We start from the raw sequence: 15622 nt of genomic DNA, 5'->3' as shown, positions 1-15622 counted from the left end.
GCATCATTGCAAGACTAATATAATCCCAACTAGTAAGAGAGCAAATCATGTCCCCTTCTGCCAATAAGGTGGGGGAAAAAAAAATCACTCTTTAATTCTAAAAGCGTTTTTGTAGTAGGTGTGCTTTCTCCTGCTGCTAAGAATAAAACTGAGGAACAATAATTGTAAATGGGCAGAGTGGGGGAAAGGAAATGAAAGCTATGTTGGTGCTGCTGACAATGATGAAGACAACAGTTGTGCAGAACTGGCTGACAGGGATATGGAAATGTTGGTAAATATAACAGTGAATCTCAACAGCTCATATTGTGTGTGCGTGTTGGAGTTGTCACATTTATATGTTGTATAGCTACATTTTCCAAGATTGACTGAAATTAACTAAGGCTTGAAAAATATATTCTTTTGTAGATTATATTTGATGGGGAAATTTGCTTAGTGCTTTATTAATTAAATAGATGAGGGTGTAATTCTACCAATTCAAGACAAAAGCAGAACGCATGAAAAGTCATTTTTAGAGATCTTAGGTTATGATTGTAGTCAAAGTAGGAGTCTGGCTTTGAGATCATCTCTGGGCAATGCTCTTAACATCTAACTCCACACTCCAGTGAAATGGTCCACAGATTGACCAAAACACCATTCACCGCTGCTGTTGATGGGCAACAACATGCAGAAAACATCTACCATGTTTTCCAAATACTGGTGAGTCACTGTTTGCACAAATCAGTGATTCTCCTGGAGGCAGAACAAATTACTAGTTCATTACAGCAAATGGACAGATTGCGATTAACACCACAGGATTAATAAATCTACAAAGACACTACTTTGAATCACAGCCTATACTAGATAACTATAGTGGAATGATGGGGAACATTTCTATTCTAAGACCTGCAAAATTAATGCTGTTCCATACATACAAGGACAGTGCTTTAATGCTTCTCCAAAAAACATTTAAAAACCTGTCCTCCGATATGTTTGCTCTGACTTCTGCTCTTCAGTGCCATGCATTTTCTTCTAGATATTTCCTGGAAGACATCCAATAATTATCTCTCTCCTTAGAAAGTCTTAGTTTCAATTTTTAGGTTCATAATAGATTGAAGTAGTAAGTCATAGGAGAAAACTACAGCTGTAGACAGATATTACAATTGTACTGATATCAAAGGTTTCAGATACAATTGTTTATGATGCAGCTATTAAGTCTGCATGATTCTGTAGTATAGCAACACTGCTCCACCTTTAACCCTGTTTCATTCAGGGTCATTTAGGCTGAGTTGGCCATCTTGTATCACTATAGGATCCTGCAGTTGTAACTCTTAGATCATACCAGCAGCAGCAGAAGCTCTCTCTCCCCTTCAAAGTACCATATTTACTCAAATACAAATTGAGGTACCCCCCCATATTGGGCAAACATGCTGGGACAGTATGTGTGTACACACACACACACAAAATGGGGGGGACATTGCACACACCCCTTTAAAAAAAACAACCAAAAATGAACAGGTGTTCCCTTCACTGGGAATCAGCAAGGGGCTTGGAGATATTATGATACCAGATTGGTCAGCACCAGGAAGGCCAGAGCCAGACACCCTTTACTTGGTGCCAAAATTGCTGTTTAAGATGCTTTTTAAATTTTTTTGCAAAAATATTTATATTTTATATACACACACACACACACACACCTGTACCTTTAACAACCTGTCAAATGACCACTGTGGTTCACTTAGCATATCAGAACATACTTTGACCATTAAAATATTGTAGTCCCATTACACAGTTTGCACTGTGCACCCATCACCATTCCAGTGTTATCATTCATTGTTCTTTCAAAGGGTTTGCCTCTGAAAAAAGCCTATGCCAGTTCCCTCTCCACCGTATGAGGTCTGCCATTTCTTTCCCATCATCCTCTTCTTTCTGTAGTACTAGTACATTTCACTCAGATGCATCTTAATGCAGTTCTCCACTGTAGCATCCATGGGTCTATTTATGACTGATGGGACACTAGTGTAAGGATAGGTTAGTACAGCCTAACAGAATAAGCACCATTAACCACAAATGCTTTTCCAAGTCACTGTGAGCCACATTCCAACTTCCTCTTCATTCCCACAGCTCAGGTGCAACTTTCTCTATTTCCAATAATTCCTGTTTCACTTAAATGTCTGGCAAATATCACCAAATGGGGCCCCAGTTCACACAAAATCCCGATGTCACCCCCTCAGCCTGTCACACAATTAGTATGGCCCCTCCACTGCCCTCCATGAAGTGAAGCTGGACCAAGCTGCCCTATGCCTCATCTGCATATAAATTTTTGGAAGATCCCAGGACTTATGACAAGAACACCCAGTTCCAGTCATGAGTGGCAGGCTGATTAGCATGTGGATTGTTGTAGGGGTATCTGGAGTACACAGACACACATGCATATTTATCAGTGCTGAGTTCTGGGGTCACCATAGCTAGAAATGCCATTGATGCTGCTGGGGCCCAGCCTAATGAACTTTATGGTAAAACATGAGTCTTAGGCTTTGTAGTAACATCATGCATAGTTTGCACTATAAGTAGGTACCAAAGTGCTACTTGAAAGTGTGTTTATGGAGTATCTGTGCTAAAACATGCAGCATTTTTCCAAAAAAGGTAATATGCACCAACTGGATGAACTAAGTTTATGGGTATTATATGCAATTTGCTACAGGTATGTCTATTTCAAGGTCAGTTTTTTTCAGATTTGCTCCTCACTTCTATGTGCTCAAGGAGAACAGGGTCTGACAGTAAGGGATCTGGGGATGGGGCTTCCAGGGAAAGAGGTGTGAAAAGGACAAAAAGGGCCACCTGATCTCCAGGTTTAATTTTCCCTGCTGTAGCAATAATTAGATTCTATACCTGGAAACTTATATCAAATATATAAATTTTCCTTATCTAGAATATAATTATTGGTGGGGGTTCATTTTATAATTGAGTAAATAAGGTAGCTACTGAGTATATTTGTCCATACTGTAAATAAGTGATCTTCAACTAGGGCTCTGTGCCACCTGGGATGGCACTAGATCAAGGTATGAACAAAGTCTGAAGAGATAAATCAATAACGTCTCTGCCTGGCCAAGTGCCTATCCCCACTACCTAGAGCTCCCTGCAAAGAGGTAAGCACTGTAATATGTAAAGTAGTATTTTAAATTGACTAGCACCCTATTTCAAAGTTATGGAGTGCCTTGACTGCAGTAAGGGATGCCTTGAGTCCAACACAATTAAGAACCACTGCTCCAAGTTCAGTGTTTCAGTAGCTCCTTAATAAGAGAATAGCAGAGAGTAAGACTCTAATGTTTTTTATCATCCTCTCCAGGGATACTATGTCTGGCTCAGCCTCAGCTATCAAACTACGTCAGTTTGTAGATCCTGCACCAATCCTACCTCCAGGGTAAAGTATCTAGACACACAGGTGCAAGCACAAATGTGGTTCAGGGTGTCAGAGTAGTCAACAGTGAAACAAATATTCTGCATAAGACTCGTTATGGTTTCAGAACCGTTATGTAAAAAACCTGCCCTGGGATTTTTGAAAGTGAAAAGATTGTGTTTATGATATAAACTCACAGCATCTTTAGATCGTCAATAATGTTTAAACTATTATTTTCAGTGCGATTTTTGTTTCGAGAGAGACACAATGACACCTAGCAAAGTTGTACTAAATCCTAGTATGGATTCTATATTTAAGAATGTAACAAAGGCAAAAAACTCACTCGTTGCTTGGGTGTCAGTTTAGAAGAAATTAGAATGGACCCATCTCTAGGTTCTTTAGCCACTCCCAACTCAAGTCCAGGATAGAATTAAATAAGCATATCAAGACAAACATTTGTCCTATCAAGCTGGGGCAGGACAACAGAAGAATCCAACCACTCATTCTTTCATAACCTCCATGTAAAACATTAGTAAAATGTAGAAACAAGACAATTTTGTACAAAATCTAGTTTCATCCCCACCTAATTCTACTCCCTTCTCTATGTTCTAACTAGCCACTTGGTGTGAAATTATAGGACTAGATACTGGTGGTCCCTTGACTATGCCTTACTCCATTAATGTAAATCAAATCCCGCCCCCCCCCAAAAAACAAAAAACCTAACCCGTCTCTCGTTTCCTCTATGACTTGAGTCTGGTAATTAATTCCTGTTGTATATCTTGTTGATAAGGGGAAAACACACCCACACACAAACACCTTTCTTGGCAGTGAAGGCACAGCTTCAGGCACTTCAGCGCTTTAGAAAGTTTTACCTTAAATGTCCTTATTATAGCTCAACCTTCCCTTCTCTGAGTCAACTTCTGTTTTCAGCCCCTCCCATGTTCAGGAGTGCTTTGATTGCCCATCAGCATGCTGATATTTGTGCTACAAGATGAGTTAAAGCATTTTTCAAACTGATTAATGTTTCATTTCTGAAGTCATTATTTGTCTAGGACTTAATACACAGCATAAAACATCAGGAGTGCTGGCTATAAAGCTTCCATTTTTATAAACCTCCGGAGAAGAAATTCCATTTAGCCTTTCTTATGGAAAGGTAGATGTCATTCTTATCTCTGTTATATTGTCTGTGCTTATTCTACACATTTGTTTTGCTTACTAGCACAGCTATTCGTCAAGGAAAGGATGTTCAAGGGTTTTATCCTGGGCAACTAGGACGGGTACACGAGATGCATACGCCTGAAAAGTCTCTAGGGTAAGGGAACTGTTGTATACAGATCTTTTTAAGAACCTTATTCTGGAATTCTTAGCATTCAAATTCAGGTTGGACAGTGACAGCACATAGTGGTGGGAACACCAGATACTCCTTGTCAGCTTTGACTTATGAGTAAAGAGGAAGCACAGCAAAAGAGGAAACATGAGCTAAGGGTAAAACACACAGAAATTAGTCGAAATCACTCATTCCTGGGCTGGCCATAAAAGTATCATGTAATATTAATTCACTAGAATCAGAGAACCCTGAACTCAAGTTGCTCATAAAAAAAAGCAGACTCATCATCAAGATGTTATTAGCACTATTAATGATGCTAAGGATCAGTAATTAAAGGGTTGGGGGGAGGGGAGAGTTGTTTTATTTGTTTGTTTTTCTAATTAAAGAGTAATACAGTATATTTCTACAGTAATGTACATTGAAGCAGTTTAGCTTATGCTGGCTAAGGAAACAGCCCCACTCACACTAGTTTTAAAAAAATTGGACAAAGCCAATTGAACAACAATACTGAATCACGATGGTGTTACTGCACGTACTCATGCTGTTAATACCTATTGAATTATAGCTGCATTACACCAAGCGCTCTGTTTCAGCAGCAAATTAGAACGAACATTCATAATGTTGGCTATCCTTCTGTGTAGACTGTGATGTTTACATACCATATGTCAGCGAGAGATTATAGAACTATTTGTGCCTTTTGTCTAGACCTTTAAAAGCACTGCACCCAGCTCCAGTAGAGCATGAAGTTGAAACTCAGTCCCATCATACCTTTGACAATTTAACTCTTAAGCGGTACATCCATTTTCAAAGAACAATGAAGAAGAAAGGCAGTGACTGGTATAACCAAACAACATATAAAGAAGCATTTGAGTTGCCTTTTTATGATACGGGTAAGTGAACTCTGCTAAACTAGTCTAACTAGACAAAGGTTCTCTGTCTTTTTTATGAGGCTCACTCAAATCTATTTGCAATTGTTATAAAAAGACTCGGGATTAACTGATTTTAGATATGCGAGACAGGAAAGTATTACCGCTTTAAGAGAAGCATCTCGTCAGTTTTCCTTTTTTACACTACTTAAAAGGAGATGCAAAGCATTATAGCTTCTCCAGATCCAAAACAGCATGCAGAAAGCAACCAAAGAACCAAAATAAGGCAAACCACCTTTATACGGACTCCCCTCAAAAATATAGCAGCTGCTCAAACATAATGCACATGTGATTCCTTTAAGAGAGTTAATAGAGCTCAACAGTAAGTACCAGGATGTATGAACAAGTTGATTTATATGTAAAGAACAACTATAAACATAGCACAAGCAAGCGCATTGAAGTAAAACAGTTTGATCTAAAAACAGCTCAACTTTCAACTGTTAATGCTTTCTGCATTCAACTTGGAAAAAAAAAAGAAAGAGGAGACTCCTTAACCCAGGAGTTTCATTGACATTTCTGGATCAGAAAATCTTGAATGCATTTAATTCTGACAGATGACAAGATACTTATGAATGGCATTAAGTACAAAATACAGTTATAATTAAATTTCTCTCAGAAGCAGTATATCACACCCACACCTCACCTTGAATTGTCAACATTTCTAAATACAAACTATTGTTATACTTGAAATAAATGCACTTCACTGGTTTCCTATTAGGTCTGCAAAGTTCCAAGATGCAGACCTGGACAAACAACAGCCAAAACCAATATCTGAAGAAACTAACTGGATCCTTCAAATCTCTCAACTTCAATCCCAGTAAGTTTTTAATTTTTTTAAAACAAAGGAAATACAAGACTCTTGAGCCTCACAAAGGGGGGTGGTTGTGCCACAGGAGCTGGCACTTGCCTCTTTTTCATCAGAAGTTAAGATTTCTGGGCACACTACAGGCAAGAGTTGACTGTGATGGAGGCCATACCCATCTTTGCGGAACCTTCTGTAAAAGACTGACTGCCGGCCTCATCACACCATGCCCTAGCTCAATTTCAACTAGAATTCCACAAGAGGTCACATGAAGGTAGTAGTATTTCCTGCCCTAATAGGTTGCATACAATGACTAAATATATATGTGTAAGGACAGCTTAATGCTGCATTATGGCATGGCATCAACAAGGTTAACAGGCAGGTGGCAAATGAGTGTGGCTGTAGCAATAGTTTTGGGAGTAAGGGCACAACACAGAATTATTTCTTTCCAGTAGCATTCAAGCTGTTAGGCACAATGCAAACAGAAGGCATTGGGCTGAACCCAAGATAGCTTATACTGAACATGTATTTATTACACTGAAAATGAGAAGCACACTACATGTACTCTCCTTCCCTTACTCCATAGACATAATCTTGTTTTTGATTAGTGAAAACAGTTGACGCTACTCACTTTAAAAAAATCAAGACATTAAGGTGCCTTCCCATTTTGTCTGTTAGAAAAGTTGTGAAATGCATTTATGAAAATACACTGATACCCTAATTTCCCCATGGAATTCAATGTTTCTCAGAGCCATGCCCAACAGGGGACTTCTGCAGCCCCTGATAAAAATCTGTCTGTGTCACCTCCAGGTCACATTGATCACAAAACTAAGTTAGCCTTTAGGTTTTATTTTATAAACTTAATTTTTGACATATTAACTCAAAACAAGCATTCCCTGCCATATGTCTTTTCCAATTGCTAAGGCCTTCCCTAAGATCCGTTTGTCAGATTAAACTGGTTATATTCAGAAAGTGATCAGAGATTTGACAGATGATGCATCTCTAACCATTCCCAAGCACACCCCATCACCTCACAATCCATTTATCCAACGGTCTTGGGACCCTCTGTCCCTACCAGGAAAGCAGTGCAGATAAACCATTGCATATTTCTTGCTCTCTCAGTGGTTGTCAACCAGGGGTACTTAAAAAGGTCCTAGGGGGTACTCAGACCTAATGTGGCTGATAAATGCTGTGTGCATGCATGCAGCTGCAGGACAGCACACAGGTGACCAGGAGAGCAGCTAGGTTTGGCTGGTATGTTGTGAAGGAAAGGGCTGGGGTGTGGGGAAGGGGAAGGGGAAGATTGAGGCCCCAGCAGTGGGAGAAGAAGTGGGACAGGGTGCCAAACTGAGCTGTGTGTGCTGGCAGCTCCCGCTGCTGCTCACACCCTGAGAAAGTATGGGGGGTATGTGCACCTGGATCTGTGGGGCAAGGCAGGGTGCCACTGCAGGCTGTGCTGGGCTGTTCACTGAGTGGGCGGTGGCAGCACTGGGAGGGGGCTGCGGGAGGGGCTGCAGCCACCCTAAAATATGCTGTAGCCCCCCCCGCCATAGCTCCCTCCCAGTGCCGCCACCCACACCCAGCACAGTCTGGCCCAGCCCTGCCAGGAACAACCCAGCGCTGTCCCCAGCCCACAGCTGCAGCCCACTCTGCCCCATGCGCAGATCAGGGGGCACATGCTCCCCTGTGCCCTCCTGGAGGCGTGCACAGCAGCAGAAGCTGAGCCAGAGCACAGGACAGAACCGCAGCTCATCCAGGGGCTGAGGGGTGGTGGCTTCTGCCACTGGGTGCACCCTGGAAGGGCACAGGGACATATCCCCTGGATCTGAGTGGGTCAGGGTAGGATGCTTCTGTGGACTGTGGCTATGCTCGAGGCTGACAGCAGTGGCCCTGGGAGTGGGCCATGGGGGCGGGGGCTGCAGTTATTCCAGAATTTGTGGTAGCCCCCCACAACACACTCCCAGTGCCACTGCCCACCCTGAGTGCAGTGCAGCCCAGCCCAGCTCCAAAAAGGAACAGCCCAGCACCAGCCCCAGCAGCAATCTATCCTCCCCGGTGCAGATCTGGAGGCATATGCCCCCCATGTCCTCCTGAGGGTGCGTGTAGCTGTGGAAGCCACCTCCCATGCAACTCAGTTCCGTGTGGCACCCCACCCCAGTTGAGTGGTACCTTGTAATTGCAAGGTAAAGCAGAAGGTAGTTCCTTGAAATCAGTTTTCCCCTCCTTTCACCTGTGGTTGTAATTGTTAGTTGAAATATTTTTTGGCCCATACAGGTTTGTAACTTGACAAATAAGCTATTGGGTATTTGATTTCACAACACTTGGGTGAGAACACACATCTCTGTCTCAGCAACGTGCACTTCTTTAACCCAAGCAGCAAGTGCAAGAAAGGAAATTAAACAAATGGGAATTGAGAAAAAGGATTTCAAAAAGGGGGTGGGAGGAGCAGAGAGGGGGAAGGAAATAATAAAGAGTACATGCTGAGAATAGAGAGAATAATCCAAATGGTCATCCTAGGAAGAGGATCAGAAAATCCTTGTTTTTCTTTTTTGATTTGCAACATGAAAGGTTTTTGGTTTGGGATTTTTTTGTTGGTATTTTTTTTTGGTTGATAGAGAAAATATATCTTTAATTCCAGGTTGTGCTATGGATAAACACACACCAGAGACTGATCCTAGACCACTTTCCAACTTGGAGAAGTGCTGCCAGTGCAAGACCCCAAGTTTTTAAATCCACGCTCAAAAATTGGAATAAGAAAAACATTTCAACTGAGCTTTAAAAATAAAAATGGTGCTTTGAAGTTAGCCACCCATGCATGAAACCAACAGAAGTCTGTTTTTGCCAAGTTGCAGAAGTATCCTGAATCATATTTTATCCTGTAGTTGTATTGGTTATATGACTCAGAAACCACTATTACTTAAGTTTTCTTTGTGAATATGACCATGTGGATTTAAATGAAGGGCACTTTGTATGATGAAAAGTTGAAATCAGATGTGCTCGAGTCTGAAGTGTTCCCAACTGGTAGATGTACAGAATGGGTGGACAGTGTGTTCTTGCTGATGACAGAGAAGGGCACATGAAGGCCACTAACTTAGGGGCATGAGATGCGACTCGCTGAGTCATATCATCTAGCCCAATGTGCTGCCGCAAATCTTGGACTAAATCCACTACACCACATACAGTGCATGCTGGAATGGTCCCATGAGCTGGAACTGTTGTGTTGCTGCATGCCTTACCTGTGCTGTGCTGGCCCAACTCACTGGATCTGGTGCAGGGGGCTGGTCTGCCGGCCTGATCCAGAGGCCATGTACTGGCCCTGCACTATTTATCCGGCCTGTGGGGTGCAATGAATTTGACACGCATGCACTGACCAATAAGCAGTAATCCCCACCCATCCCATTCACAGCTCACAAGGACCCAGCATTCCTTACAATACTCAGACAAGGCAAGAAAACCAACAGAACTTGTTATGGTCTGACCCAAACATATACATATTACAATTCTGAGAAAACCCAATGTTTACAGCCCCAAAGACTTGCAGACAAACAAACAAGATTATCAAAAAGTTTAAAGTTTTACCAAAAAGCAATAGTTGTAGATGGAGGCACGTTGCAATAGTCTAAGTTTCAAGCTGAACCTTACTTGCACAATACCATTAATTTGAGTAGTATCAAAATCAATGACAAGTTTACTGAAGAGACAGTTTACCCCTTTCCATGAACAAATTCAAAGGACAATGCAAAAATACAGAAAAATGAAAGCAAGTCTTTCAGATTTCTTTATAGCATTTCCACAGGTGAGGTTAAGCAGCTGAGTTTGCTAACAGCACATCTTCCAAATCCCCTAAAGATCTAGCACTGTTTTTATTATGCCCTTACATATGCTAAAATAGCTCCTTTCCTAAGTGGCTTCTCATTTAATAAATTGCCATGTTGCTTGAATTGTGAAATTCATTCCCTCTGTCTCCCAAAGGTAATGTAAACATTTAGTTTCTTCCATCGGGGCTCACTGATGTGAAGCCCCAGAATTCTGCCTGCTGAGATTAATTTAGATTCCAAAGAGATCAAACCAGTTCAACTCCCAAATTAAATTAGGAAATAATCTAACTTTCCTAGATTATCTGACCAAAGGCTAGGAAAAAGTGGACTACATGCCCAACAAATTTACTCCATTTTACAGAGTAAAGCATTGTTGCCTAATGGGGTAACAAAAAAAAGAGAAAAAAAAAAGAAAAATGAGAGCCACTCTTTGCTTCCCAAGTACCTCCAAACCACATTTAAGGTTCTCTGCCATCTTACTTTATTGCTGTAGTAACTTCCTCTTCCTGTTCCCCACCCAAAGGTCATCATCATTCTACATTGCCTTTAACATCTTGGCAACAAATGCTCATATAAATGCAACAAGCCCTTTCACAATACTCTTCTTATGAAGAATATTTTTATGGCCAATATAAAAATGTATTTGCTGTGTTAAAACACCTACACATTAGCCTTGGAATCTAATGAATTAATCTGATTTTATCTATATCTACATTTATATCTCTCTGCTTGGATTTGACCATGAAGGGTATTTTGTTTTATTTTATAATTGAAAGTTTTCTATATTCCCCTTTACCAGCTAAAGTAACTATTCCAGTACAGCAGCATATCCAAGTTTGATCAGTTAATGATTAAAAAACAAAGTATGCTATTTCCAAGTGAAAGGGGAGTAGCTGAACATCAAAACACAAAGTAGAAAAACATCCAATATCATGTTTAGTCATAAATTCAATAAAAAGTGTTATTAGATTAGGTAACTGCACTATTACCTCCAGCACTAACAAAGTATAAACATGTCTCTTACCTGCAGTAGGAATTACACCTCCAAAGTGTACATGGAAATCCTTCTAGAAAGTATTTCAATGTCATTAAAGAAAAAGCACCACCCTTGAAGGGTGATTTCTCACCATTTTTACCTGCGTCTAACTCACATTCAGTGCTATTTCTACTGTATATACATCTAATTTTAAAACACTTTGTCAGTACTTTCTTTTGGTAAATGTGAAGTAAAAAGATATTTTAATCAATGATGTATAAAAGAAACTTAAAATGACACTAAAGTGTCCTAATTGAATTTAAAAAACAAACAAACAAAACAACCTCCCCCCCCCCGCAACAAAAAACACATTCGCTTTTTGGCAGTAGGCACTCTTGAAGTGCAGCCATCTAAATTAACATTTTAAAAGTTAACTGATAAAAATCAGAAGAGTTGTTTAATAACTATAAATGAGCTTTTTACAATATCAAGTTTCTAGGTCTGTGAACATATTTTCTTGTAAATGCTTAAGTGTAAATTAAGTGTGAAGTGTTTTTGTGCTGTACCCTTAAAAACAAAACAAAAAACCCCCCCTTGCATACTCCAAACAATTCACCATCACAATTTTCTGAACAAAAAACTCAAACAATAATTTAGACAGTGTTTATAGCATTATAAAAATCACCCGTGTCCCTCTCTTTAATCACTCACAACAGCCATAAAGGATACAACAGCTTTAAGAATACAAATAATGAAGACGTAAAATTATTTGTGCAAAACTGCATTATTTTACTGTCTAAAATTTCAGGGAAGTAACACCGCCAAAAGCAGAGAGACAATAACAAAGACAAACAGTCATGAAAGCAATGCCATCTTAGCTTGTTCAACCAAGAATTACATTATGGAGCAAGTATTTGATAAAAAAGAAAAAGAAAAAACCTGGTGGCACCATGAGCAACAATAATGACTAATGTCCTGGAAATTGCCAGTTGACAGCCGATACAGGTACAGGTCAAAGTCTTTCAGGTGTAGCAATGGATTTGGTGAGACCATCTCTAGCATTTCTTTCCATGCAAGATCTATCTTCAACATCTTTGCTTTGCGGGCTACTAATACATTTAAGAATGAGCAGTCTTTTGAGGAGTGTATGGTCTTTCCATGCATCTGAAATCTTTAAAACAGCTGGATCATTGACTCCCTGGATTTCCCTACTCCGATCCATTTAACTGCAGAAAAAAAGGTGACAGAACAGTTTGCACTTTTTATCATAAACTCAAATGTGACACTGCTAAAGAAAAAAAAATGTTCTTCTGTGTAAATATCTATGTATCATTAGCAACCGCAGTATTTGTTATTAAGCAATGACACTGCATTTCTTTAATATCTCTGTGTCCAATCTCCAAGTACGTGATCTTGTATCACTGACTTAAAAATTAACAAGATCAGGTCCTAAAATTAAGGCCCCTTCTAGGCATGCAAGTAAAGCATAAAGAGACCTGATGTGCAATCTACGTAACTCCACTTCCTGCCATAGGGAATAAAGGCAATAAAGCAGGATGGATAAGGCATCAGATCCCATCCTCCTTTATTGCCAATGCAGGGGGAGCCAGGGATCACTATCCTGGACTTCCCCTGCAACAGCAAGTAATAAGCTCCTGCTGGCTGGAGCCCTCTTGGCTAATGGGACTCATCCACAGGCATCCATCAGTTGTGGGCTCCCAGCCCCCAGGGGTACATGGTGCTCCCTGCAGCTGGAAGCCTGCGGGGAGCATCATGTGCCCCTGAGGGCTGGGAGCCCCACCAACTGATGGGACTTGTAGCCATGGGGTGCATGTGGCCCCACACATTCAGTTAATGGAGTCATAGTAACCAACCACAGTTATTCCACAAAAATTATGGCTTAGTCTTTGTTTTATGATGCCATTAACTACTTTAACATGTGGCCAGGTTCCAACTTAAGACGTGACTAAGCTGTTACACACATCTTAAACATAACATGTGGCAGGGGTCTAAGTCTCATAACCCCTTTCAGAAATAGGTGTTAAAACACTGAACACTGAAGTTAAAATATTTGCCCAATGATTCTGTGATCAGAAAGAAGCCCACGTCTCCCGACTCACAGGCAATCTTTCCTCACAAGAAAATGTAAACAGGATTAAGTGTCGGTGAATCCATTAAAAAGGAGAATAGCAATTTAATTAAAAAGACAAAAACTAATTGGTAAAAAGTACACAAATATACTAAAAACCTTTTCAAAATGTTCCCTATTTTTAGATTTTACAGCTAAAACAAAGCAATAATTAGTGTCAGAGTGACAAAGGACAAATATATCAACTTCAAATTCTATCACTCTAAATGCACATTGAGTAATTTTCACTAACAGAGGCGCAAGAGAATTTGGCGTTAATTTGCTTCTATTCCAGATGGGTTTCTTTACCTATGAAAGTTTGTTCTACTTACCAGGAACACCAAGCTCCATTTCTAGAAAGCGAACATAGTTCTGTGCATTTATAGGAAGTTCATCAAATGTTCTTGCATTTGATATGTCTGTATCCCACCCTGGGAGTATCTGATATTGAACCTCTACTTTATTTAAGACTTCCTGGTTTGCTGAAGAGAAAAAGAAAAGTTTGTTTACTATGTAACTAATATAGATTCATATCACCTTAAACAACCAGCTAGAAATCAAGCCCCAAGTTAGTTATTTTACTGATGGAACCTCCAAAAAGATTTACTTACTGCTGCCCCTTGGCTTGAAGAACAAAATTGCAACCAAAATAGCAGAAAGGACCCTAAAATGGTGACTCTGATATAGGCAGGAGCTTATCTTAAAAAAAAAAAATCACAGTGTCCACATCTTCCAAGAAAATCAATACTAAAGAACCTGCTGCATGAGAACAGAATCTTTTGGAAGAATAGCACTGTTACTCTGCATGCTTTCCAGCATCCCATAGCTGGGGCCTTGAAAAACAAAGTGGTTGCACCTTGTTCTTTTGTTCTCTCATAGAACAAAATATGCCAGACTTATTCTATTCTAACATTTTGCTTGTCGATACAGTATATTTGCATGACCTTGCCCATCAACACATACTGTAGTACTCAGGAGTACTGGGAAAAAGACTGTACATGTTAAAGGAACAACTGTCAGCTCCAAGATATTTATATGAAGACTGGTCTTGGTAACCCAGATGCCTCAAGCATGAAGGAGGTGCTTTGTAGACACAGATGAATGGGAAGTTGTCAGTGTCTTTCTGGGAAGTTCTGGGAGTCCACTGCATACACGTAGACAGTCCTTCCATCAGTCTAACGAAAACAACCTTCTGACAATCCTGACCAACATGTCTATCTTTTATCTCTCATAAGACACGAAAACTTCAACTATCCTTGCAAGGAGTGAAGGTGAAGTCTGGCAAACTGTCACACAAGTGCAGATAGCTACATGTCCCATGAGCTTGGAACAAAACATTTGGATGGGTCTAAACAACAAGTGAGGCAGACTGACAAAGAATCAGTCATGTGGCACGTCAGCCTTTCCCAGTGGACAGACCCCTAAGTATGCTGTTTTGAGTAGGGGTTGAAAGAGGACTCTGCTCTGAGTTGAATGATCCCAAATCAGCCAGTCACTAAAAAAATGTGTAAACTTAAATTCCTGAATTACTCAGATATGTAGGCAGGACCAGCTAGTAAAACCCTCATGACCGTACAGAAGCTTAAAGTATACCACTCTGTATTGGGAATAAGATACTCATACAAGCAAACTGAGGTAATTTTTATGGATGAGATGACACAGTATGAAAATAAGTGTCTTACAAGTTTGGAGCAATAGTTTCAAGCAGTAACTGGAAAAGGGCAAATACAGTGCCCAAGAAAGGGGAGGAGGAGGATGCTGTAAAGTGCAGACCAGTCAGTCTGACCCTGGATTCATCAAAAGCAAGCCACGCATGACCAACCTGATTTCCTTCTATGACAAGGTGAGAGCAGTGGATGCAACATACTTTGATTTTAGTAAGGCTTTTGACAGTCTCCCATTACATTATCATTGGTAAACTACAGAAAACAGACAAATGAAAAAGTACAGTAGGGCGGATACATAACTAGCTAGATTGTTATAGTTTCATAGCTTCATAGTTTCTAGGGTTGGAAGGGACCTGAGCAGATCATTGAGTTCAACCCCCTGCCATGGCAGGAAAGAGTACTGGGGTCAAACAACCCCAGCAAGGTGTACTTCTAGCCTCCTCTTAAAGACCCCCAGGGTAGTGTCAAAGATCAAAGTCTTTGATTTCAGATGCCAATGGCAAAAGGTCAGATAGCAAAAGGTCAGAGGCTAACACAACAAACTCTGTGGTTGTAATTTATCCCTCTGTATTAACAGTGTTGCATATACACACCCCTGTCTG

At 40.4% G+C, this 15622-nt stretch overlaps 2 protein-coding genes across 5 annotated transcripts in view; one reads left to right on the top strand and one right to left on the bottom strand.

The window, feature by feature from the left end:
- The first annotated feature begins 2863 nt into the window (after positions 1-2863).
- Positions 2864-11568, top strand: CUNH1orf100 (chromosome unknown C1orf100 homolog). Of its 3 annotated transcripts, XM_019549772.1 has the most exons (5): positions 3208-3400; positions 4596-4688; positions 5409-5593; positions 6348-6446; positions 9070-11568. In XM_019549772.1, exons 1-5 carry the CDS (start codon positions 3303-3305, stop codon positions 9159-9161), a joined length of 567 nt encoding a protein of 188 aa, XP_019405317.1. In that variant the 5' UTR covers positions 3208-3302; the 3' UTR covers positions 9162-11568. The 3 variants fall into 3 exon arrangements, with proteins under 3 accessions (XP_019405316.1, XP_019405317.1, XP_019405318.1); XM_019549771.1 differs by lacking the exon at positions 9070-11568 and having other exon boundaries at positions 2864-3400; positions 6348-7408; XM_019549773.1 differs by lacking the exon at positions 6348-6446 and having other exon boundaries at positions 3211-3400.
- Positions 11569-11902: 334 nt separating this feature from the next.
- The window catches only part of ADSS (adenylosuccinate synthase), a 58104-nt gene continuing 54384 nt past the window's right edge, over positions 11903-15622 (bottom strand). For both annotated transcript variants that reach the window (XM_019549769.1, XM_019549770.1), the window contains exons 12-13: positions 13686-13835; positions 11903-12451 (exon numbers count right to left, since the gene is read on the bottom strand). In XM_019549769.1, the coding sequence (XP_019405314.1) occupies positions 12399-12451; positions 13686-13835 (203 nt within the window). In that variant the 3' untranslated portion in view covers positions 11903-12398. The remainder of the gene's footprint in view (positions 12452-13685; positions 13836-15622) is intronic.

This window comes from Crocodylus porosus, unplaced genomic scaffold (genome assembly GCF_001723895.1).
Source record: "Crocodylus porosus isolate Cpor-Errol unplaced genomic scaffold, CroPor_comp1, whole genome shotgun sequence".
NCBI lineage: Eukaryota > Metazoa > Chordata > Crocodylia > Crocodylidae > Crocodylus > Crocodylus porosus.
This window is presented reverse-complemented; position numbering and strand designations above follow the sequence as displayed.